Source organism: Salmo salar, chromosome 28, assembly GCF_965601325.2.
Source record: "Salmo salar chromosome 28, fSalSal1, whole genome shotgun sequence".
Lineage (NCBI taxonomy): Eukaryota > Metazoa > Chordata > Actinopteri > Salmoniformes > Salmonidae > Salmo > Salmo salar.
The window spans coordinates 16,006,639-16,031,253 of record NC_138318.1 but is presented as its reverse complement, the minus strand read 5'-3'; the positions used below and the strand labels follow the sequence as shown (position 1 = coordinate 16,031,253).

Below are 24,615 nucleotides of genomic sequence, written 5' to 3'. Positions count from 1 at the left end.
TATTGGGTCGCCCCTGCTTGTATGTAATATAACCTATTCTGGGAGCCTAGTGAGTGTGTGTGTACGAAATATTTGAAGTGTTTGTAAAATTCACGATGTCAAAAATGAATGGCAGAAAAACGATTGTAACGATTTTCGTGTTTTACTGCTAGGTTTTATGGATATTATGACACGCCCACTCTGTCGAACTGTAAAATCAAAAAGATTGAAAGCCGGAAAAAGAAAAAAATCTAATTCCCCCCCAAAAAGTTGTGGATTTATGTCAACCCTCCAGATTCAGGATATATCATTAACATAGTCATGGCACGCTTTGTGTAAGAGCTATTGAAAATTGATATTTATATTTATTTATTACTAAGGTGTGGATCGTTCTCCATTGTTCAGAATATACTGTACCATCTTCAGTCATATGCTTCGGTCAATAGCTTTTGACGAGAGAAAACCGAAAATCCACCGAATATCAAATATAAAACACATTTTATCTTAGTAAATAACCTTGTGCATTTGTGTACAGTACTTACTTGCAGTTTATATTGGCTCGCTGCCAGCTGCACAAGAATGGGTGTACCCAGAAATACTTTGTGGCTGTCCTAGACTGCAAGGATACGTGCAGGGAGTACAAGTCATGGTGGCGGACGGGCGGACCAAAGGGCGCGTTCAACAACAAAAAACGTTTTGGAATCTTCAGATAGAGATGTCATGAATAGATGCAACATGCATCCTTGGTCTTGTTCTTCTATATATTTATATGTGCAACGTTCGACAACGTTTGGTAACTGAACGTGGCCCAGGGAACAAACAAAACAGAGAAGCGCGACTCGCCCTGGATCCTCAGGCAATTTCGGAGGGCCAGAATCCACCACAGTCCAGCAGCGGTCCTCTGATTTGGCATGCACCTGGAGTAACAACTGTCAAGCTAGCAACTACCTGAAAACTGCAAATACCGCCAGACAGACAAACCGCAGGAGACGAAGAGGAGGTTGGAGGATTGTCAGGGCATGCATATTTTCATCAAGTAGTCTCTGTCCACCGTTCAGATTAGGTAAGCAATAGCAGTACTGTCTGTCTTTGCACACACGTGTTACGTAACTGCACTGCAGCAAATGTCTTTATAAACCTGGCTCTTTACAATAATATTGTTAACAAGTGAATTGGCGAGAAGGGTCTAGTATCAGCGTACAGCAGACTGGGGGTGTGTGGTGTGGGGATTTGAGTCGTGACGCTCGCCTGCACACTAATACGTACCACGCGAGAGTTGGGTTGGCTACACTAGCAAGCTACTTCTCACTCCATAACGTTATCAGAACTGCGGGAAAGCAGTGCTCGATAGGCGGGGGCGAATGACACTGTACCGATGTTGTGAAAAACAGACTTTCCGTGGAGGCTGCTATGCTACTTAAAAAAACTTGGAGGAAAATATTTGGCCACGTTAACTACTGCCGGCGTTGTGCCGAAAATATCCACCTGCCAAAATTCTCCCCACTTCGCGTGAACGCGCACACACTGAATTCTTCATTGCAATGACTTGCTTGCTATTTGAGATTTCGGCTCTTCCCTCGGTTGTCAGTTTAGCCTACATTTCACTGATCTTAGTAGCAGAAAGCATTTTTTATTTGTGTCCTTCCCTTCAAGGCAGCTGTCAATGATCACGTTAGGCTGCGTTTCATTACACTTTTTTTCTGGCGGTTTGATCGCGGGGAGGCACTAGTAACGTGCAGTTTTTGGTTTGGCCATTTGTTTCAAGTGTATTAGTCTATAAATACATCTCTTTGCCAACATTCGTCATCTCTCCCATGTCTTATTCGACTAGTAGTTGTTCTTAACTGTTTATTGCTTGCCTATATTTTACTCACTCTGTTTAATATAACACACATACGTTCACTTATTAATTTCGGTTGCCTATCCTTACGTTAAATTTGTTCTGTTGAAAGTATTTGACTCTAGTGACCAAATTAAGGAAATTATAAGGTGGGTGGTTGGGGGGTTCGGCAGACAAGAAAATGGCCTTACCGAACCCCCCCTCCCCAATTTTGTAACTAGAGTCAAATACTTTATGTGGCACACATCAGAGTAAATAGGCAACCGAAATTAATAATGAATGTATATGTGTGTTTATATTAAACAGAGGGAGTAAAATGTAGGCAAGCAATAAACCGTTAAGAACAACTACTAGTCGGATAAGACATGGGAGAGATGATGAATTTTGGTAGATTTATTTATAAACTAATACACTTGAAACAAATAGCTAAACCGAAAACTGCAGACATTGCTGGTGCCTCCCCGCGATCAAACCTCCATAATAAAATGAATCGCAGCCTAACGTGATCATTGACAGCTGCCTTGAAGGACAAAAATAAAAATGCTTTCTGCTACTAAGATCAGTGAAATGTAGGCAAAACTGACAACCGAGGGAAGAGCAGAAACCTCAACTAGCAAGCAAGTCATAGCAATGAAGAATTCAGTGTGTTCACGCGAGGGGGAGAGAAACTCTGGCAGGGGGGAGATTTTCGGCACAACACTGGCACGGTGATACAGCTGCCCAGTGGGAAACACCTCAATTCGGCAGGCACCTTGACACAAGGGTTAGCCAGAACTGTTCCGATCTGAGATTCAGGCAGGCAGTAAATACATTTTAACCTTTCAGGTTGGAATGTACAGCTGCCGGGCCTGTGCCCGACCATCTGCGCCTTTGCCCTCCTAAAAATAAGTGCCCTCGCAGCTCATGGATTTTTTAAATTTATTTTATTTTATGAATAACTTTTGAGTTAAATGTTTTCTTTATTTTCAATGTTTTAATTTTAAATGTATCGAATTGCAAATCAAATTAGCTAATTTCGTAAACTCTTGAACCAATGAATATTCCCCGCCTCATGTCCGCAGTCATATGAGTGCTGGCTGCATGTGCTGGGCGGAGAGTTTAAATACTGTTATTAACTGGGGGGTTCGAGCCCTGAATGCTGATTGGCTGACAGCCGTATACCACAGGTATGACAAAACATTTATTTTTACTGCTCTGACTAGTTGGTAACCAGTTTATAATAGCAATAAGGCACCTCAGGGGTTTGTGGTATATGGCCAAGTTTCCCCGGCTAAGGGCTGTAGCGTTGCGTCGTGCATAAGAACAGTCCTTAGCAGTGGTATATTGGCCATATACCAAACCCCCTCGGGCCGTATTGCCTATTTGCCTACATTTCAGATGTATCTGTCATGTTTGTCTCTCACTTATAGACAGAGAATGGGGCAATTTGACTTTTTTTTAAGAGGCAGTTGTCAGCAGCCGAACAAACAGCATAACTAGCTAGCAGATAGACCTCATCATTCGCTAGCAGCTGATAGCCTCTCTTTTCCTGAAGTCAATTGTCTCCAGTAGTCAAGTTAAAAGGCCTAGCTGGCACTTGCTTGCTAAGAATGTCAGGAGAGAGTGTGTTGCAGAAAATAAGTAGGCCTGTAAATGTTGACATTTTGGCTACAGAGGTGGTTGGTGTGTATTTAGAGTTATGTATTATGGTGGTGCCGTTTTTTTATAATGAACCGGCTCGGGATATTTTGGGGAAAACATACCTCAATCTAAAGATGGAAGATGTTGCTGTACCCCTAATTATACCATTATCCAAAATGATTGAAATGTGGGCATGGCGTGTAGTGAAATGCCTAATGATCGTTTAGCGTGGAGGTGTACCTTGTAGGAACTGCAGTCTGTAGATAGACACGGAATTGACAGGTGTGATTGAGTGAACCCTGACCGAGCATTCCTACAGTCCTACTGCATTTTTTAAAATGGTAATGCCTGTAGTAATGATTATGACTTAGTCATAAAATAGTTGTAATATTGTTATTTTCAAAATTGTTCCTGTATTCAAAGTAATACTATCATCCACATGGGACAATTTAATTGTTGTATTTGTGATTGATTGAACACAGTTAAACACACTTAGCTAGATTGTCATTGACTCAAAAGCAGCCATCTGTCGGTTTGTCACTGTGTGTACATTAGTATTCACATCTGTGTGTGTGTGTGTGTGTGTGTGTTTTCTTGTGTTAACCCATCCCAGTACTCATCACACACACCCCTACCAGTCAACATGGAGGATGAACTGATGTTCAGTATGGACGAGGTGGGCAGTGCCCAGCGTAACCCACTGCAACAGAGGACCCCTGATCAACGGGCCCCATCTCTTAGCGACGCTTACGATAGCGACGAGGACGACTACTACATCTGTCCAATCACAGACGACCCTGTCAGCCAGGCCGAAGACATCTGTGGCTATTTAAAGAATCTCGTCCACAGCAAGCAGCTGTCCAACTCCCCCAAAAACTCCTTCTCCTACAAGGTGAGCAGCAGTAGTGTAGGTGCAATATTCACACGGTTCAGTACATTCTGAAAGTGCCATGGTGTGCTGGGCAAAAGCTGACAGGACAAGAGCTGACTTGTTGCTTTGTACTGTTGCTCTATTGTCAGTATGCAAAATGGTGCCCCTGCTCTCACTGCTAGGGATGTGGTCAGAACAACTCTGCCTTAGAGAGAGGGCTTTCTCCTTATATCTATCTCTGCGTGTGTGTGTGTGTGTTTGTGTGCATCTGCTGTGGCTGACAGCAGCAGCTCAGCTTCCTCTCATCTGTGTGCTCTTTCTCTCTCTCAGAACAGTAAGTACCCAAAGAGCGTCTCTCCCTTCACATGATGATGTCATATGTAAACATCCCTCTCACAGTGCGACCCTTGGCCTTCTGATCCAGTAGGCAAGCCTGTAGAGTGGGCTTGATGTGAAGGAATTAATAGCCCTTCCTCATCAGAGTTATAGTTAAACATACAGAGTTGGGAAGACTGTTAGAGATGTAGAATTTATGGGTCGCAAGGTTGGAACCAAGTTCCAAAACACGTTCTACTGTCAATAAGACCAAGAATTCCATTTTCATGGAATGTTCAACAACATAGTCAACTAAACTCAGTATTTTTCTCTGCTGCTCATGTATGGTTAAGTTGCTGATATAAAACAGTTAATTTCTCTACTCCACATAGAATGAAACAGAAACGGAGAAAGAAACTCCACAACAGTCTGTCGGGTTTGGGGCGTTTTCTGACAATGCACGGGTACGTTAATCATGTTTCATTTAACCCTCCTTTTGCATCAGTGACTGTTTCCTTCCTCATCACCTTCCTAACATTCATTTACTCTTTAAATAATTGATTCCTTCCTCCTTTCTTTTTCCATTGTACTTGCATGATCATTTCCCTACCCAATAAATTAGTTTTTTCCTTTAGTTATTAAACAAAAATCTAGATCCTTAATCCACCTAACTGTCATTTTTAATCTCCCCTAATCCATGTAGCAGTCCTAAGGAATCTTATGAAGAGTTAGGCTAATGTAAATGTAATAAGCAGCAAGTAAGCACATTATGATAATGGTTGAAACAAACAGTATTGTTTCTCTTATTCTAAATGTATTTTCAGCTCCAGTGCAGTAGAAAAGCAACAACCAGGCAGGCTGTTTATTTAGTACCATAGTTTACCACTACTCTATCTTATGTCTGGTGGTCCAGTTTTGTGAGGAGATAGTGTCTCTCATCACAAGGGTTCAACTGCACCAGAGACACAGTATATACTATCAATTGGGACGTGTGAAGGGACATACACACTTCAAGTGGCCAGGGACTGACGTGCAATATCTGGTGTCTGTTTCTCACCAACCAGCAGTGGCCTTCAGCCTGTTAAAAACATGACCTTCATATATCAATGTAAATAGTTCAGGCTAAATATACACCAGCCTAAAATGCCACATGTTTGTGAGTAGGAGGGTGCTACTGTAGGGGAGGTTCAGGTTACTAACAGGTTTACGTTAATAGCTAATGCCACTTGGACCACTGTTAGTTCTGAGAAAGTGGAGTACAATAGTCCAGAGTTTTTGGTTGGGAAAACCCCTGGCCCAAGTGCTGGCTGTGGTTATTATCTGGTTATTGTGCAATGTAGGGCTCATGGGGGACTGCCAGATAGGACAGCTAGTGTGAGACTTCTTAATCTTCTAGTAGGTCATATTTGGTCAGAAAATACTTTTGGCCCTGTATCATATAATCATGTCCTGATTGATTACGCTTTTCTTATAATGAAAGTTCCTGAAGCAACCTTCTCATGATCCTCTGTTGATGTGTGTGTCTGTTTGCCATATCTCTGCCTGTATTTTGTTTTCCTCTATCAATTCAAAAGAGTGATTTGCATGTTCCTCAACACTTCCACAGAACCGGAAAGATTAGCAATCTACCTGTCAGGACACTTAAAAAGATGGAATCCGCAGTAAGGCAACAGCCCTACTGTCTGCCCCACCACCAGTGTTATTGTATTTGTTTTGTTGATGAACCGGATGTGAGAAGCGTTACGCAATGTGGTAAATAAAAATGGCAGCACATATTCTGCTGTTCTATTGCGCGTGAAATGATGTCGGAGGGGGAAAAAACTGTTCGTTGTTTGCAGTAACTTCTTTGTTTTTGTAATATTGCAAACTGTCGTGGCAGTTTCACCATTAAGGAGTCCAGCTTTAATCCTGCTATCTGGGTTTGTGTGTAGACAATGTATCTGTCTGTTTCATGTATATATCCCCCGTGTCTGCAGCTTCCCTTAACATAAGCTGTATTACACAGTGAATGTGATAGTTACCTAAAATGTAGGTCATATTTCCCATTGTCCCAGGCGGTCTGGAAAAGAGCCATAGAGAAGGCCAAGGCCATGCCTGACCCATGGGCTGAGTTTCACCTGGAGGAAGTCAAGACAGAGCCATGCATACGATACAGGTACATATTCCTGTGTTTGTGTGTCAGTGGGCTTGATCCCTACCCTGTACTAGAGTTGTTGACAAATACACGCCATCCCCCACCCCTGCCCTTTCTGAAGGTACAGTACATGATATCACTTCATTTCCAACGGCCCTTCCAAGTTTTCTTGGCCAGTGCACAAAGTTCCCTTGTGGCAGATATCAGGGCTGCCTGCCCACACCAAAACACTTCGTTTGAAGCCAAAAGGTGCATTCCGGGGTCAGTCTTTCCAGTAACACTGCACAACTAAGAACAATGCTATATCGTTGTTCCTGAGACGTTGAACATTTTTCCAGGCATTGAGATTACATGGAACTCGCCCAAATTCTTCAGGCAGTGCAGTCAGGACAACAACTAGAGGGATGCCCCCCCCCCCCCCCCCCCCGCTTAGATAATAGGGGTTAGACTTCTGCATTCTCTAACGTGTTTATCTGTATTACTAATCACCTCATACTGTATGACAAAGCCCTGCTTAGACGGAGCCAGGTTAGGGAAGAGGTGTGTCTGGTGTTGGGATCCACTCTCATATTTATTTTCATGGGTTTATTTTAACCCGGTTGTAACCTTACTCTTACTAAGCCTCTCTGGTCTCTTAGCTATTGGCATCGTGCCATCTCCCTTTCCCATGCGCCCAATATGACAACCATGGTACACAGAGTTCTAGGCCGAGAAATACGCATGGAAGGGCAGGACGGACCGTGTAAATATTAGCCTTAGCCTCTGGGTCTGCTGTGTGTCTTCTTATCTGTGTATGGCTGACCCAGTCTCAGACAAACCAAGCTTTCAATATCAGTGTGCATGTTTGAAATGTTCCCTTAATTTATTGTGACGTAATGTCAATATCATATTGGTGATAATGGCATTCCCACAGAACAGAGTACAAACAGGCATATTTGTTGAGTTTGTTGTTGGTAAACACACTCAGTTGGTTGACAAGAATAGCAGCCTATTACCACAGACATGAGGATAAGCAGCTCATGTCCTGGTCAGAACAAATCCATGGACTCTGTTTCTATTTTCTGTCCTAATCCTGACCCCTTCAGTGTACATAGACCACTAGAAGTTACACTTTCTAGTCATCACCATATTGGTTACACAAGTCCAGAATTCTGGCCCATTAGAATGGAATAATAATGTTTGTTTAATGTTTGGTGAATGTTATTTGCTTTATCTTTCCTCAGGTACAATGCTATCACGGCTGCGTGGTCTCAAGACACAGTGCACATCAAGGTTTCTGGCCAGGTATGCCTCTGCTCCTAAATCATCAGTAATCTATAATTGTATTATTGATCAGAACATATATATGTGTAATATACACTGAACAAAAATAGAAATGCAACATGTAAAGTTTTGGTTTCATGAGCTGAAATAAAAGATCCCACAAATGTTCCATACACACACAAAGTTTATTTCTCTCAAATTTTGTGCACACATTTGTTTACATCACTTTTAGTGAGCATTTCTCCTTTGCCAATATAATCCTTCCACTTGACAGGTGTGGCATATCAAGAAGCTGATTAAACAGCATGAGCATTACATAGGTGTACCTTGTGCTGGGGGCAATAGAAGGTCACTCTAAAATGTGCAGTTTTGTCACACAACACAATGCCACAGATGTCTCAAGTTGAGGGAGTGTGCAATTGGCATGCTGACTGCTGGAATGTCCACCAGAGCTGTTGCCAGAGAATTGATTGTTCATTTTTCTACCATAAGCCACCTCCAACGTTGTTTTAGAGAATTTGGCAGTACGTCCAACCGGCCTCACAACCGCAGACCACGTGTAACCACGCCAGCCCAGGACCTCCACATCCAGCTTCTTCACCTGCGGGATCGTATGAGACCAGCCACCCGGACAGCTGATGAAACTGTGGGTTTGCACAACCAAAGAATTTCTCCACAAAATGCTTGTTGTCCTCACCAGGGTCTTGACCTGTCTGCAGTTTGGCGTTGTAACTGACTTTAGTGGGCAAATGCCCACCTTCGATGGCCACTGGCACGCTGGAGAAGTGTGCTCTTCACGCCTGAATCCCGGTTTCAACTGTACAGGGCAGATGGCAGACAGTATGGTGTAGGTTGGGTGAGTGGTTTGCTGATGTCAATGTTGTGAACATAGTGCCCCATGCTGGCGGTGTGGTTATGGTATGGTCCAGCATAAGCTATGGACAACAAACACAATTGCATTTTATCAATGGCAATTTGAATGCTCCGAGATGCCGTGATGAGATACTGAGGCCCATTGTCGTGCCATTCATCCGCCGCCATCACCTCATGTTTCAGCATGATAATGTACGGCCCCATGTCACAAGGATCTGTACACAATTCCATGAAGCTGAAAATGGCCCAGTTCTTTCATGGCCTGTATACTCACCAGACATGTCACCCATTGAGCATGTTTGGGATGCTCTGGATCAACGTGTATAACAGCGTTTTCAAGTTCCGGCCAATATACAGCAACTTCACACAGCCATTGAAGAGGAGTCGGACAACATTCCACAGGCCACAATCAACAGCCTGATCAACTCTGTGAATGAGATGTCGCACTACATGAGGCAAAAGGGTGGTCACACCAGATACTGACTGGTTTTCTGATCCACGCTCTTAGTACATTTTTTTAAGGTATCTGTGACCAACTGATTCAAATCTGTATTTCCAGTCATGTGAAACCAATAGATTAGGGCCTAATACATTTATTTGAATTGACTGATTCCCTTATATGAACTGTAACTCTTAGAAATTGTTGCATGTTGTGTTTTTTAAAATATTTTTGTTCAGTGTAGTGACACTGTTTACTTGAATGTGAACGTTTACAAAAGCTTGGTGAATTGATTGACTTTCTCAAATGATTGATTTGTAATTTTTGTTTCTCACAGCCTTTTGGACGTGGGGCCATGAGGGAATGCTTCAGAACGTAAGTTTCACTCACTATCTAACCTGTACCCCCCCCCCCCCCCCGCACATTGACTCGGTACCGGTACCCCCCCTGTATATAGCCTCGTTATTGTTATTATATTTTTTACTTTATTTAGTAAATATATTTTCTTAATTTTATTTATTGAACCTCATTGTTGGTAAAGGGCTTGTAAGTAAGCATTTCACGTTAAGGTCTTCACCTGTTGTATTCGGCAAAGGTGACAAATACAATTTGATTTGGATTTAATTTGATTATTGTTCAGAATAATTAGTCATATTTGCCATACAGTCTGAAAAGACAGCACAAGATGCACAGGTCCCCAATTCACTTTCCACAAATATCGCTCTCGGACCCATTTAGTCCAGCTTAGAGCAATACATAGATATCCAGATGGAACCAAACATCCCATAACTACAACATTCTAATTCATAACGACAACATTCTAATTCACATCCGTCATGTCTAGATCAGACCACTGGCAGTCCATGCCTTCCACAGAAGAACATCCTTCTCACAAACAACACAATGAGGAAATAAACCCTTACCCACTAACAAGCCCAAACACTGTTTCTAACCACAAAAAACATGTATGGTTTATCATCAAAAATATACTGCCCAAGAGATACACAATTCCAAAACCTTAGGAATATTGTACGATTTAGTTGTGTAATACCATCTTAGTTTGTTGTCAGTCTGATACACAACTAACATTCTTCAGGGTTTACTTTTTTAAACGTTCCTTTCGTTTTAGTACAGTGCCGTTCTTGTCCTTTGATGCCTCTTTTTCCATATTTCCTTTCCTTCTGCAGGAAGAAGCTCTCTAACTTCTCCCACAGTAGTAACTGGAAGTGTGCGTGTAACTATGTGACGAAGCGCTACATGGAGCCTGTGGACAGGGATGTGTACTTTGAGGATGTCAGGCTGCAGATGGAGGCCAAACTCTGGGGAGAAGAGTACAACCGCCACAGGCCACCCAAACAAGTATGGATGGAACATTTAATTAACCAATGAGTCATCCCGTTGATTGATGGATTGATTGATAGGATTGTGGATTTTTTCCCCCCCCTCCCCCCAGGTGGACATCATGCAGATGTGTGTGATTGAGATGATGGAGCGTCCAGGTAAACCTCTGTACCACCTGGAACACTACATAGAGGGGAAGTACATCAAATACAACTCCAACTCTGGCTTCGTCAAGGATGACAACATCAGGCTCACGCCACAGGTACAGTGGGTGTTACTACTGTAAATGTATTGTCCAACTTTATGGATTACTCCTGAGCTGCAGAACCCGAAGATGCATCTTCATCTGTCTGTTATCAATTGTTAGATTGCGGTAAAGAGGTCAATAGGACTTGATTCTTTTTTTTAATTATCCCTGCCAATTCTTGGGTGCCAGCACGCATCTTTCTCATTCATTCTAGTGAGGCACTACATGGTCTAAATAACTCAACAGGCTAATTTGCTGTACATTAATCCTGCTGCTCTGATTGGATAGAGTGAAGCTGTATCTCTGTCGACTCGCTTCATAATTTCACCCGGTCACTTTCACTTCTCTGTTTCGGTCTGATCATTCAGACTGCTGCTGCCTCCTGCAAGCCTGCTTCTATGATATTTGACCTTTATTTAACTAGGCGAGTCGGTTAAGAGCAAATTCTTATTTTCAATGAATGCCTACCCCGGCCAAACCCAGACGACACTGGGCCAATTGTGCGCCGCCCTATGGGACTCCCAGTCACCGCCGGTTGTGATACAGCCCAGGATCGAAGCAGGGTCTGTAGTGACGCCTCTAGCACTGAGATGCAGTGCCTTAGACCGCTGCGCCACTCGGGAGCCCATAAATCAAATGGTAAATGCGTTGAGGACAGACACGGGTCAGACATGCACACCCCTCCGCAGAGTTTAATCTGCAGCTTGTTTGGTCTATAAACGTGCATGGAGATGGGTATTTTCTACTTAGGCATATTAAAACATTTAATATCATTCGATCCGTCTGTCAATTTATGGATACGAGTATGGCCATGTTGGATGTCAACCCCAATACATGTTTGTAATCGTCACCAATCAACTGCATTGCTGTTAAAAAAGACTGACTACCAACACCAATTTCTGGATGTTAGCTATACTACCAGCTTATATGAGCGGTAGTTAGCATTTAGCAGTCACTTCTTCTAAACCTGAAAAGGAACAACTTCTAATGTTATGCAGCGAAAACAGCCAAATACATCCACATTGTGGGCCTTCTACCTTCTTCTATCCCTCATGGTTTGTGTTCCATTGACCTCTTTGCCATATATATGCTTTTTTCCCCTTTGTTCTTTGTGTGTGAACCTGCAACCTTTCCAAATTATCTGTAAGCCGCCATTTTTTTTTCGTTTGCCGGTAACCCTAGTATTTTTCTTTATGCCTGCAGGCATTCAGTCACTTCTCGTTTGAACGTTCGGCCCACCAGCTGATTGTGGTGGACATCCAGGGGGTGGGGGACCTCTACACGGACCCTCAGATCCACACAGAGAGGGGGACAGACTTCGGAGACGGAAACCTGGGTACGGCTTTCTCTCACACAGTCAGTGTTAGCAACACAATGAGGTAGACTGACATTTTGAATTGTGACCCACCTAGCGAAAGACTTTCAAATAGATTACAACATACGTGTGTGTGTGTGTGTGTGTGTGTGTGTTACAGGTGTGCGGGGCATGGCACTGTTCTTCCACTCCCACCTGTGTAATAAGATATGTAAGAGTATGGGGCTCACACCCTTTGACCTCTCCACTGCAGAGAAAAGCCAGCTAGACTGCACCAACACACTGCTGGTGAGACCATAGAAATACAGTGCATTCAGAAAGTATTCAGGCCCCTTCCCCTTTTCAACATTTTGTTATGTTACAACCTTATTCTAAAATGTATGAAATGAATAGTTTTCCTCATCGACACACAATACCCTTAACCTTATTTACATAAGTATACAGACCCTTTGCTATGAGACTCGAAATGGAGCTCAGGTGCATCCTGTTTCCATTGATCATCCTTGAGATGTTTCTACAACTTGATTGGAGTCCACCTGTGGCCAATTCAATTGATTGGACATGATTTGGATTGGCACACACCTGTCTATATAAGGTTCCACAGTTGACAGTGCATGTCAGAGAAAAAACCAAGCCATGAGGTCAAAGGAATTGTCCGTAGAGCTCTGAGACAGGATTGTGTCGAGCCACAGGTCTGGGGAAGGGTACCAAAACATTTATGCATATTGAAGGTCCCCAAGAACACAGTGGCCTCCATCATTCTTAAATGGAATAAGTTTGGAACCACCAGGACCCTTCCTAGAGCTGGCCGCCCAGCCAAACTGAGCAATCGGGGGAGAAGGGCCTTTGTCAGGGAGGTGACCAAGAACCCGATGGTCACGCTGACAGAGTTCCTCTGTGGAGATGGGAGAACCTTCCAGAAGGACCACCATCTCTGCAGCACTCTACCAATCAGGCCTTTACGGTAGAGGGGCCAGATGAAAGCCACTCCTCAGTAAAAGGCACATGACAGCCCGCTTGGAGTTTGCCAAAAGGCACCTAAAGGACTCTGACCATAAGAAACAAGATTCTCTGGTCTGATGAAACCAAGATTGAACTCTTTGGCCTGAATGCCAAGCATCATGTCTGGAGGAAACCTGGCACCATCCCTACGGTGAAGCATGGTGGTGGCAGCATCATGCTGTGGGGATATTTTTCAGCTGCAGGGACTGGGAGACTAGTCAGGATTGAGGGAAAGATGAACATAAAAAAAAAGTATCTGAATGTCCTTGAGTGACCCAGCCAGAGCCCAGACTTGAACCTTATCAAGCATCTCTGGAGAGACCTGAAAATAGCATCAGTTTTCTGTTTTTAATACATTTACAAACATTTCTAAAAAACTGTTTTTGCTTTGTCATTGAGTAAATGTATTCAAAAACAATTCTTTTTTGGAACAAACCTGTAACGTAACAAAATGTGTAAAAACTCAAGGGGTTTGAATACTTTCCAAATGCACTGTAAAATTATCTTGAAGTAGAATCATAGGGCGTGTGGCTGACACACTGCATCACATATCTCCTAAGTATAGCCACAGTTGTCATATTACCACAGAAATGATATCAGTACATCAGACAGAATACTGCCTCACCACAGGCTAAGACCTCGGTCACTGTTTGCAGCTTTTATGCAGCTATTTAGAATGGTCATCTTTTAACAATATTTTCAACCCTCTACTCCAATCAGAAGTCAGCCCAGACGGTACTGAGGGGTAGTGAGGAACAGTGTGGTTTCACTCGTTTTCGTACTATATCAGGGGGCCGTGTGCCCCCACTTCTCTCCCACCTGTCGGAGACCTCGTCTGGGGACGACTCTATGAGTGACATAAGTGACTCCATCCCCTGCTCGCCCCTCGCCTTCCCCGGCTCTCCACTAGGACAGCACTTCTCTATGGGCTCCATGGGCAGGTCTCCTCTGGGTAAGAACAGTTTTTAGAGGTTATGGTTCACCCAAATTACAAACGTATCACATATTTTGAAGATCTAGAAGGTAATCTGTGGGCCTGTAAAGTCAGTGACCCAATATCTGGGTTTGTTTTCTTATTTTCAGCCCAGCATTAGCATTATTTTCCAAATAGCATGCCTAAATCCCCATAAAACTAACTTCAAAACAGTTTTATTTGGTACCCTAGGCTAGAGTGCTCTGTTTGAGATATAGTTGAACTACTTCAACATGATTAAAAAAAAAAAATATTATCAGCCATTAAACATTTTAATCTAACGTCTGGTTTCTCATCCTCAGGTTGGTCTTTCATAAATGAGATGGATGAACGGGAGAAACACAACCGCAGCCACAGCCCAGAACACAAGGTCAGTCAAGGCTTTGTGGAAATGACTCTGGTGATTCTGATCACAAGAATGACATTAGTTATGATTGGTTGGCATGTACTGAGGGCTGTGTTTTTTCTCTTCCTGTAGGACTCAGAGAATGGAGGAGACAGTGGTTGCCCAAGTGAGAGGAGGAGTGAAGGGGACCCAACCGACCATGCAGATGGGGTACATCTTCTCCACACCAACACTTGGTCTTAGTGAGCCTGTCCATCATAAATGCTTTATGGAAACTGTCAAATGCTGTAACACTTGGTACTCTTCCTCTTTTGTCTTGTATTGTTTATCTATAGCTGACACCAAAGTTATTGTTCATGTTTGCTCACCATGACATGGATTCTTTCTTGACTCACCAGCATTAAAAGCTGTTAAACTATTACCCTTTGTATAGCTATGTTAGTGTGAACCTGGCCCTCTCTTTAGCTCTGTTTATGGCCTCTTAGCAGTAGGTTTTATACTGTATGATGTCACCATGTAGGCCCGCCCCCACCGCTACAACAGATACTACTCTGAGTCGGACGAGGACAGTGTGAGACGGGTAAACAAAATAACCATGTCTGATCTTCATCACCACCATAATCATCATAATCAACAAAGCCACCATCGCCATAATCCTGTCCTCATCCCTCTGTGTCACCCACTATCCCCTTGCTCACTAGTGTAGTGTTCCTGCGATCTAATCTATGCCTTCATCCACAAGCTAACTGAGTTCTTGCTGCTGTCTGTCTCCTTACTAGAGAAAGGTTCCCAGCAGATCTTCCCCTAACCCAAACTTAAACTGTCCTGTCGTAAACACCCCCAGCAGCCAACCGGTGATTCCCTGCCCTCTGCATGAAGCCCTCTAACACGGGCCTCTCCCTCTAGTGTGGAGCAGCTGTTGATTTTACACTTGCTTGTTTTCTAACGATACATGCTTAGTATTGGCAAAAGTTTGAGTGCACCCAAGAAAGGGAATGCAAACTTGTTGAAACACAACAGAGAAATCACCAGCAGCCCTGTGTTTTAGTCTAATTCCTTGTTTGGCCTGTCCATGTCAACATGTCTACCTGTCCCAATACTTATCAAATCACCTAACCAATCAATCAGTCTAACTGCCTGTTCACCAGAATCATGTTTCGTCTCTTAGTGCATGTCTGGAGTGTGAAATATGATTTGCATTAGTGCTTGAGTTGTTACTTTGAACAAGCAATACTATAGATACAGTGCTTCATTGTCCTTTCCTAAGCTCTGTGTGTCTGTGTCCAGCTGACAGATGATAAATGGAGTGTCTACCACTCGTCTCGTTCTCATGTCCACCGGCCATCCTGTGTTGCTGTGGAGATGGAGAGACTTGACTCGCTGATCCTGGAGAGGAAGATTGGCAAGTCCATCCTGGGGAAGGTGAGTGGCGCGCACACATGACCATACACCACACACACACACACTAAAAACACACACACACACACACACACACACTAAAAACACACTATATCTCCTCTGGCCTCTCCCCCAGGTGCACCTGGCGATGGTGCATTACCACGAGGCTGGTCGGTTCTGTGACAAGGAGGAGCAATGGGACCAGGACTCAGCCATGTACCACCTGGAGAGAGCCGCCATGTGTGGGGAACTAGAGGCTATCGTTGCCCTGGGACAGTGTTACCTACAGCTGCCACACCATATACTGTCAGAGATGGAGCTAGAGGTATTTAATCAAATCAAATTGTATTAGTCACATGCGCCGAATACAACCGGTGTAGACCTTACAGTGAAATGCTTAATTACGAGCCCCTAACCAACAATGTAGTTTAAAAAAATTCAGATAAGAATAAGAGATAAAAGTAACAAGTAATTAAAGAGCAGCAGTGAAATAACAATAGCGAGACTATACAGGGGGGTACTGATACAGAGTCAATGTGCGGGGGCACCAGTTATTTGAGGTAGTGTGAATATGTAGGTAGAGCTATTAAAGTGACTATGCATAGATGACAACAGAGTTGTGAAGGGGGGGGCACTGCAAATAGTCTGGGTATCCATTTGCATTCTGATACCGCCTGGTATAGAGGGGCTGGATGGCAGGAAGCTTGGCCCTGGTGATGTACTGGGCCATGCGCACTACCCTCTGAGGTGCCTTGTGGTCGGAGGCCAAGCAGTTGGCATACCAGGCAGTGATGCAACCCGTCAGGATTTAAATGTAAAAATAATTATATATATATTTTTATTTCACCTTTATTTAACCAGGTAAGCTAGTTGAGAACAAGTTCTCATTTACAACTGCGACCTGGCCAAGATAAAGCAAAGCAGTGCGACACAAACAACAACACAGAGTTACACATGGAATAAAGAAGCGTACAGTCAATAACACAATAGAAAAAAATAAAGTCTATATACAGTGTGTGCAAATGGCGTGAGGAGGTAGGCAATAAATAGGCCATAGTAGCGAAGTAATTACAATTTAGCAGATTAACACTGGAGTGATAAAAGAGCAGATAATGATGTGCAAGTAGAGATACAGGTGTGCAAAAGTGCAGAGAAGTAAATTAAAAACAATATGGGGATGAGGTAGGTAGATTGGGTGGGCCATTTACAGATGCACTATGTACAGCTGTAGTGATCGGTTAGTTGCTCAGATAGCTGATGTTTAAAGTTAGTGATGGAAATACAAGTCTCCAGCTTCAGCGATTTTTGCAATTCGTTCCAGTCATTGGCAGCAGAGAACTGGAAGGAAAGGCGGCCAAAGGAGGTGTTGGCTTTGGGGATGACCAGTGAGATATACCTGCTGGAGTGCGTGCTACGGGTGGGTGTTGTTATCGTGAGCTGAGATAAGGCGGAGCTTTACCTAGCATAGACTTATAGATGACCTGGAGCCAATGGGTCTGGCGACAAATATGTAGCGAGGGCCAGCCGACTAGAGCATACAGGTCGCAGTGGTGGGTGGTATAAGGGGCTTTGGTAACAAAACGGATGACACTGTGATAGACTGCATCCAGTTTGCTGAGTAGAGTATTGGAAGCTATTTTGAAGATGACATCGGCAAAGTCGAGGATCGGTAGGATAGTCAGTTTTACTAGGGTAAGTTAGGCGGTGTGAGTGAAGGAGGCTTTGTTGCGAAATAGAAAGCTGATTCTAGATTTCATTTTGGGTTGGAGATGTTTAATATGAGTCTGGAAGGAGAGTTTACAGTCTAGCCAGACACATAGGTATTTGTAGTTGTCCACATATTCTAGGTCAGAACCATCCAGGGTAGTGATGCTGGGCGGGCGGGTGCGGGCAGCGAACGGTTGAAAAGCATGCATTTGGTTTTACTAGCGTTTAAGAGCAGTTGGAGGCCACAGAAGGAGTGTTGTATGGCATCGAAGCTCGTTTGGAGGTTAGTTAACACAGTGTCCAAAGAAGGGCCAGAAGTATACAGAATGGTGTCGTCTGCGTAGAGGTGGATCAGGAAATCATCCGCATATATATATATATAAAAGAGTCGGCCCAAGAATTGAACCCTGTGGTGTACACCCATAGAGACTGCCAGAGGTCTGGACAACAGGCCCTCCGATGCGCTCGATGGATGCTCTCGATGGTGCAGCTGTAGAAACCTTTGAGGATCTGAGGACCCATGCCAAATCTTTTCAGTCTCCTGAGGGGGAATAGGTTTTGTTGTGCCCCCGTCACAACTGTCTTGGTATGCTTGGACCATGTTAGTTTGTTGGTGATGTGGACACCAAGGAACTTGAAGCTCTCTACCTGCTCCACTGCAGCCCCGTCGATGAGAATGGGGGCATGCTCGGTCCTCTTTTTCCTGTTGTCCAGAATCATCTCCTTTGTCTTGATCATGTTGAGGGAGAGGTTGTTGTCCTGGCAACAGGTCTCTGACCTCCTCCCTATAGGCTGTCTCGTCGTTGTCGGTGATCAGGCCTACCACTGTTGTGTCGTCTGCAAATGTAATGATGGTGTTGGAGTCGTGCCTGGCCGTGCAGTCATAAGTGAACAGGGAGTACAGGAGGGGACTAAGCACTCACCCCTGAGGAGCACCTGTGTTGAGGATCAGCATAGCAGATGTGTTGTTACCTACCCTTACCACCTGGGGGCGGCCCGTCAGGAAGTCCAGGATCCAGTTGCAGAGGGAGGTGTTTAGTCCCAGGTCCTTAGCTCATTGATGAGCTTTGAGGGCACTATGGTGTTGAACGCTGAGCTGTAGTCAATTAATCGCATTCTCACATAGGTGTTCCTTTTTTCCAGGTGGGAAAGGGCAGTGTGGAGTGCAATTGAGATTGCATCATCTGTGGCTCTGTTGGGGCGGTATGCAAATTGGAGTGGGTCTAGGGTTTCTGGGATGATGGTGTTGATGTGAGCCATGACCTCCTTTCAAGGCACTTCATGGCTCCAGACGTGAGTGCTACGGGTCGGTAGTTGTTTAGGCAGATTACCTTAGTGTTCTTGGGCACAGGGACTATGGTGGTCTGCTTGAAACATGTTGGTATTAGACTCGTACAGGGATAGGTTGAAAATGTTAGTGAAGACACTTCACTTCGGTCACCGCATGCTCGCAGTACACGTCCTGGTAATCTGTCTGGCCCTGCGGCCTTGTGAATGTTGACCTGTTTAAAGATCTTACTCACATCGGCTGCGGAGAGCGTGATCACACAGTCTTCCGGAACAGCTGGTGGTCTCATCCATGTTTCAGTGTTATTTGCCTCTAAGCGAGCTAGAAGTAGTTAAGCTCGTCTGGTAGGCTCGTGTCACTGGCTTAGCTGTGCTTCCCTTTGTAGTCTGTAATAGTTTGCAGGCCCTGCCACATCTGACGAGCGTCGGAGCCGGTGTAGTACAATTCGATCTTAGTCTTGTATTGATGCTTTGCCTGTTTGATGGTTCGTCGCAGGGCATAGCAGGATTTCTTATAAGCTTCCGAGTTCGAGTCCCACTCCTTGAAAGCGGCAGCTCTACCCTTTAGCTCAGTGCGGATGCTGCCTGTAATCCATGGCTTCTGGTTGGGTTATGTACGTACAGTCACTGTGGGGATGACGTTGTCAATGCACTTATTGATGAAGCCAATGACTAATGTGGTGTACTCCTCAATGCCATCGGAGGAATCCCGGAACATATTCCAGTCTGTGCTAACAAAACAGTCCTGTAGCTTAGCATCTGTTTTATTGATATAGTCACTGGTGCTTCCTGCTTTAATTTCTGCTTGTAAGCAGGAATCAGGAGGATATAATTATGGTCAGATTTGCCAAATGGAGGGCGAGGGAGAGCTTTGTATGCATCTCTGTGTGGAGTATAGGTGGTCCAGAGTTATTTTTCCTGTGGTTGCACAATTAACATGCTGATAACAATTTGGTAAAAACAGATTAAAGACCCCAGCTACTATGAGCGCCGCCTCTTTGTGAGCGTTTTCTTGTTTGCTTATGGGGAAATACAGCTCATTCAATGCTGTCTTAGTGCCAGCCTCTGACTGTGGCAGTATGCAAACAGCTACAAAGAATACAGATAAACTCTCTCGGTAGGTAGTGTGGTCTACAGCTTATCATGAGAAACTCTACCTCAGGCGAGCAATGGCTTGAGACTTCCTTAGATATCGTGCACCAGTTATTTACAAAAATACATAGACCGCCGCCCCTTGTCTTACCAGGCGCCATTGTTCTATCCTGCCGGTACATTGTATAACCAGCCAGCTTTAGGTTGATGTTGTCGTCGTTCAGCCACGACTCCGTGAAGCATAAGATGTTCGTTTTTTTTTTTTTACAGTGCATTCGGAAAGTATTCAGAACCGTTGACTTAAAAAAATACATTACAGCCTTATTCAAAAATGTATTAGATAACCCATGATGACAAATTAATAAAAAATTTAAAACTGAAATATCACATTTACGTAAGTATTCAGACCCTTTACTCCGTACTTTGTTGAAGCACTTTTGGCAGCGATTACAGCCTCAAGTATTCTTGGGTATGACGCTACAAGCTTGGCACATCTGTATTTGGGGAGTTTCTCCCATTATTCTCTACAGATCTTCTCAAGCTCTGTCAGGTTGGATGGGGAGCGTCGCTGCACAGCTATTTTCAGGTCTCTTCAGAGATGTTTGATAGGGTTCAAGTCCGGGCTCTGGCTGGGCCACTCAAAGACATTCAGAGACTTGTCCCGAATCTACTCCTGCATTGTCTTGGCTTTGTGCTTAGGGTCGTTGTCCTGTTGGAAGGTGAACCTTCACCCCAGTCAGAGAACCTGCTCCAGAGTGCTCAGGACTTCATTCAGGATCTCTGTACTTTGCTCTGCTAATCTCGATCCTGACTAGTCTCCCAGTCACTTCCGCTGAGAAAAACATCCCCACAGCATGATGCTGCCACGACAATGCTGCCTTCATGTGCCTTTTTACTGAGGAGTGGCTTCCATCGGGCCACACTACCATAAAGGCCTAATTGGTGTAGTGCTGCAGAGATGGTTGTCCTTCTGGAAGGTTCTCACATCTCCACAGAAGAACTCTGAAGCTCTGTCAGAGTCACCAAGGCCTTTCTCCCCCAATTGCTCAGTTTGGCCGGGCGGGCAGCGCTAGGAAGAGTCTTGGTGGTTCCAAACTTATTCCATTTTACAATGATTTAGGCCACTGTGTTCTTGGGGACCTTCAATGCTGCATAAATGTTTTGGTACCCTTCCCCAGATCTGTACCTCGACACAATCCTGTCTCAGAGCACTATGGACAATTATTTTCGAGCTCATGGCTTGGTTTTTGCTCTGACATGCACTGTCAACTGTGGGACCTTCTATAGACAGGTGTGTGCCTTTCTAAATCATGTACAATCAATTGAATTTACCACAGCTGGGCTCAAATCAAGTTATTAATGACTTTGTCATTATGGGGTATTGTGTGTAGATTGAGGATTTGTATTTTTATTTTTTTTATCCATTTACGAATAAGGCAGTAACTTAACAATGTGTATTAGAGAGGTGTCTTTTTGAATCTCTCTGTTATTACATGCTATATGTTGCTGTCTTGTCATCAGGACAACTCAGGGAGCCGTATGAAGGGCTTTAAGTTCCTGCTGCAGGCTGCTGAGGCAGGACACAGATCCTGCATGATCCTGGTGGCCAGGGCCTTCGACACCGGCATCAACCTCTCACCAGACAGGTCAGAGACTGGTGGAACATATCAGATACAGTATCAACTTGTGCTGGGCTGTGTCTAAAATGGCACCATATTTATTGATTAGCCTACATGGCGATTTCTACCTAGAGGGCTGAGAAAGATTGGAATTGATCAGGACTGTGAAATGGATATTATAAAAACTATTATAAGCCTTCTCTGTGGTTCTCAGGTCCCAGGACTGGAAGGAGGCGATGAGATGGTACAACTGTGCCCTGAACATGACAGACTATGATGAGGGGGGCGAGTTTGACGGCATGCAGGATGAGCCTTGCTACCGGCTGCTGGCCAGAGAGGCTGAGATGTACCAGGAGGGGGGCCACAGCCTGGACCCAGACCCACAGAGAGCAGGTAAGATACAGCAGAGAGAACCACACCTGAGCTTAGAACCTAGAACTATTAGCCAACAGTCCTAACTCGAGCCTTCAGTGTGATAACCTTTGTTGTACTTACAGTAACTAACCAAATACTCACTTTCTCTCTCTCTCTCCTGTGCAGGTGATCTGTTCACAGAGGCAGCAGACGCAGCCATGGAGGCGATGAAGGGCCGACTGGCCAACCAGTACTATATGAAAGCAGAGGAGGCCTGGGGCATGATGGAGGAAGAGGAGTAGGAGACAGGGACTGGCACTGCCAGGCCAAAGGAATCGGCTAAAGCAGAAACAAGCTGGCACCCAGGATAATGTTGTGATGGATTTTCCTCCCTAATGGTTTAACGTTTACAGACACATTTACTGTGTGATTTCCAAAATGCTGTGTGATTGTTTGATCTGTATATGACCTTTTATGCAGCCGTCCTCCGGCTTAGCTATCTTTCTTGGTGCTTCAGAGGGAATTATGTCTGGTCCTTGTCTTGTACATTTTTCCCCTTTTCTATTCCTGTCCCCATTGCCCTTTGGACTAATGAATATGGTTGCATTTCAGAGGCAATTTACCGAACTGAAAATAAGCCATTTCAAACTAGAAAAGTAAATTTCCTGAAAACAATTGTGCTTGCTAGCTTAAAGGGATATTTTAGGATTTTTTTCATTGAGGCCGTTCATCTACTTCCCCAGAGTCAGATGCACTTGTGGATACCATTTTTATGTCTTTGTGTCCAGTAAGAAGGAAGTTGGAGGTCGTTTTGTGAGCCAATGCTAACTAGCATTAGCACAATGACAAAGTCTGTGTATCTGCTAGCATGCTAGTAGATACCCATAGACTTAGAGTAATTGTGTTAAAGCTAGTTGTGTTAATATTTGTAGCTGAAATTGTTACAGATAATTAGCATTGGAAGTGTCTACCATTGTTCTTACGGTTGGCATTGAATTCATGAAGTTTCATGATAGTTTATATAAATTAATTGAAGTTGGGATAGCCTAAATGTTTTAAAGTTGGTATTGTAGCTTATTCCATGGGTCTCATTCAAACCCATGTTAATATATGGTAATATGAAATGGTTATAGTATAAAAAATCTGAATGCAAGCACACTAAGTTGATTTCAAAGTCTGGTTGGAGTTGATAGCTAAGCATCCTGACACTGTACAGCATCCCTTTCTTAAGGCGTGCTTCAGTTCGGCTGGCCCTTAGCCAAACTCGGCTAGCCAAACTGAACGAGTGTGCTCACATACTCCCTTAAAACACATTCGCTTGAAAAACAGAAAGAAAACCCGCCAATAGTACTGTTTGTCCATTTTGAGATGAAGTAGCAAGTATACACTTCTTCAAAATAGTCAGAATTAATCTAAGAACTCAAGAAATGTCATTAATTTTGATGTTTTTGCCTAGGAGATCTTAGACCTGCAATTTGACATCTAACTAGGATGTTTGGTACAGTATTTGTTTATGAAAAAATTTGCATGAAAACGAGTCATCTCTCGTTGAATGACAGACTTTATGGAAGAATCCCTACTGTTGACCTACAGTAGACTTCGTTAGGCTCCAAACTTCGGCTTGCCTCTGGAAAGAAATGTGTGCTCGAACAAACGAGAACAAAAAAAACTAATCGAAGTCCGAAACGTCACAAAATGTCGTCATAATATATGCACGAACTCTACCAAACTTTTTCGGCTGGGACGCGTGCAGACGCCTTTAAAAATACGGTGACAATTTCAGAAATGAAATGGGCTGTTACTGCAAGTTAAGGTGAACACAAAACAACTCTCAAATATAATGAAAATGTCTATACATTTCAGCTATTTCAAAAACATTGCTCTGCTATTAGTATTTTTACTGTATAAATGTTGGGCTCAACGAGACAATTCTGCTTACACTGCCCTGCTTAGAGGGGGGCAACGGTCGGCCGAGTGTCGTGCGCGACCTCCGGAGGTAGCGTTCGAGACGTGAGAAATGTGCAAGTTTACATTACGATTATGTCTCTCGAGTATCCCTCAATTCTCCTTAATACTTGTCAATGAGAATAGACCCTTAAACGGTTCAAGAGGAGATGCGTTTTGACTTTTAACAAAAGGGCCATTAACTCAAAGGTAATGGCCCTTGTATTGCCATTAAATGCATTGGAGATCATGTAAAAAATAAATATATATAAATGCTCTAAAATATAAATGCTCTAAAATGAATACAAATTCTCAAGCAATCTAGGTTTGGGCTGGTTGTATGTTTTTAAAGTTGGTTTTGAGTTCAAAACTTAAATCCTTTAAGCTCTAGAGCGGGTGGAAGAAATCTAATAAGAATGCATATTACATTTTAAGAAATCTAGAGTGGTCGTGCCTTCAGCAAGCACATTAATTAATGTTTGATTCATGAAGTAAACATTTCATGAACAAATGTTGTTTACTTTGTGTTGGTTTTGCCTAACACTTTTGTAATAGAGGGCACTTGTTGCATTGTTTGCATACTTGTGTATATTACTGCATGGAAGTAGCTATATGTAAATGTCTCTTGACTTTGGAATAAATATGATTTTATTGCA

At 43.6% G+C, this 24,615-nt stretch overlaps 1 protein-coding gene across 6 annotated transcripts; it reads left to right on the top strand.

The window, feature by feature from the left end:
* Window positions 1-578: 578 nt before the first annotated feature.
* Window positions 579-24,615, top strand: LOC106589523 (eukaryotic elongation factor 2 kinase). 6 transcript variants are annotated; one of them, XM_014179607.3, is made up of 20 exons: window positions 579-1,042; window positions 4,053-4,331; window positions 5,018-5,089; window positions 6,680-6,780; window positions 7,983-8,043; window positions 9,672-9,709; window positions 10,522-10,693; window positions 10,788-10,937; window positions 12,126-12,258; window positions 12,398-12,525; window positions 13,960-14,191; window positions 14,515-14,582; window positions 14,691-14,768; window positions 15,079-15,138; window positions 15,338-15,412; window positions 15,846-15,980; window positions 16,093-16,281; window positions 21,564-21,688; window positions 21,876-22,054; window positions 22,202-24,615. In XM_014179607.3, exons 2-20 carry the CDS (start codon window positions 4,083-4,085, stop codon window positions 22,315-22,317), a joined length of 2,361 nt encoding a protein of 786 aa, XP_014035082.1. In that variant the 5' UTR covers window positions 579-1,042; window positions 4,053-4,082; the 3' UTR covers window positions 22,318-24,615. The 6 variants fall into 6 exon arrangements, with proteins under 6 accessions (XP_014035082.1, XP_014035084.1, XP_014035083.1 ...); XM_014179609.3 differs by lacking the exon at window positions 5,018-5,089; XM_014179608.3 differs by lacking the exon at window positions 15,079-15,138.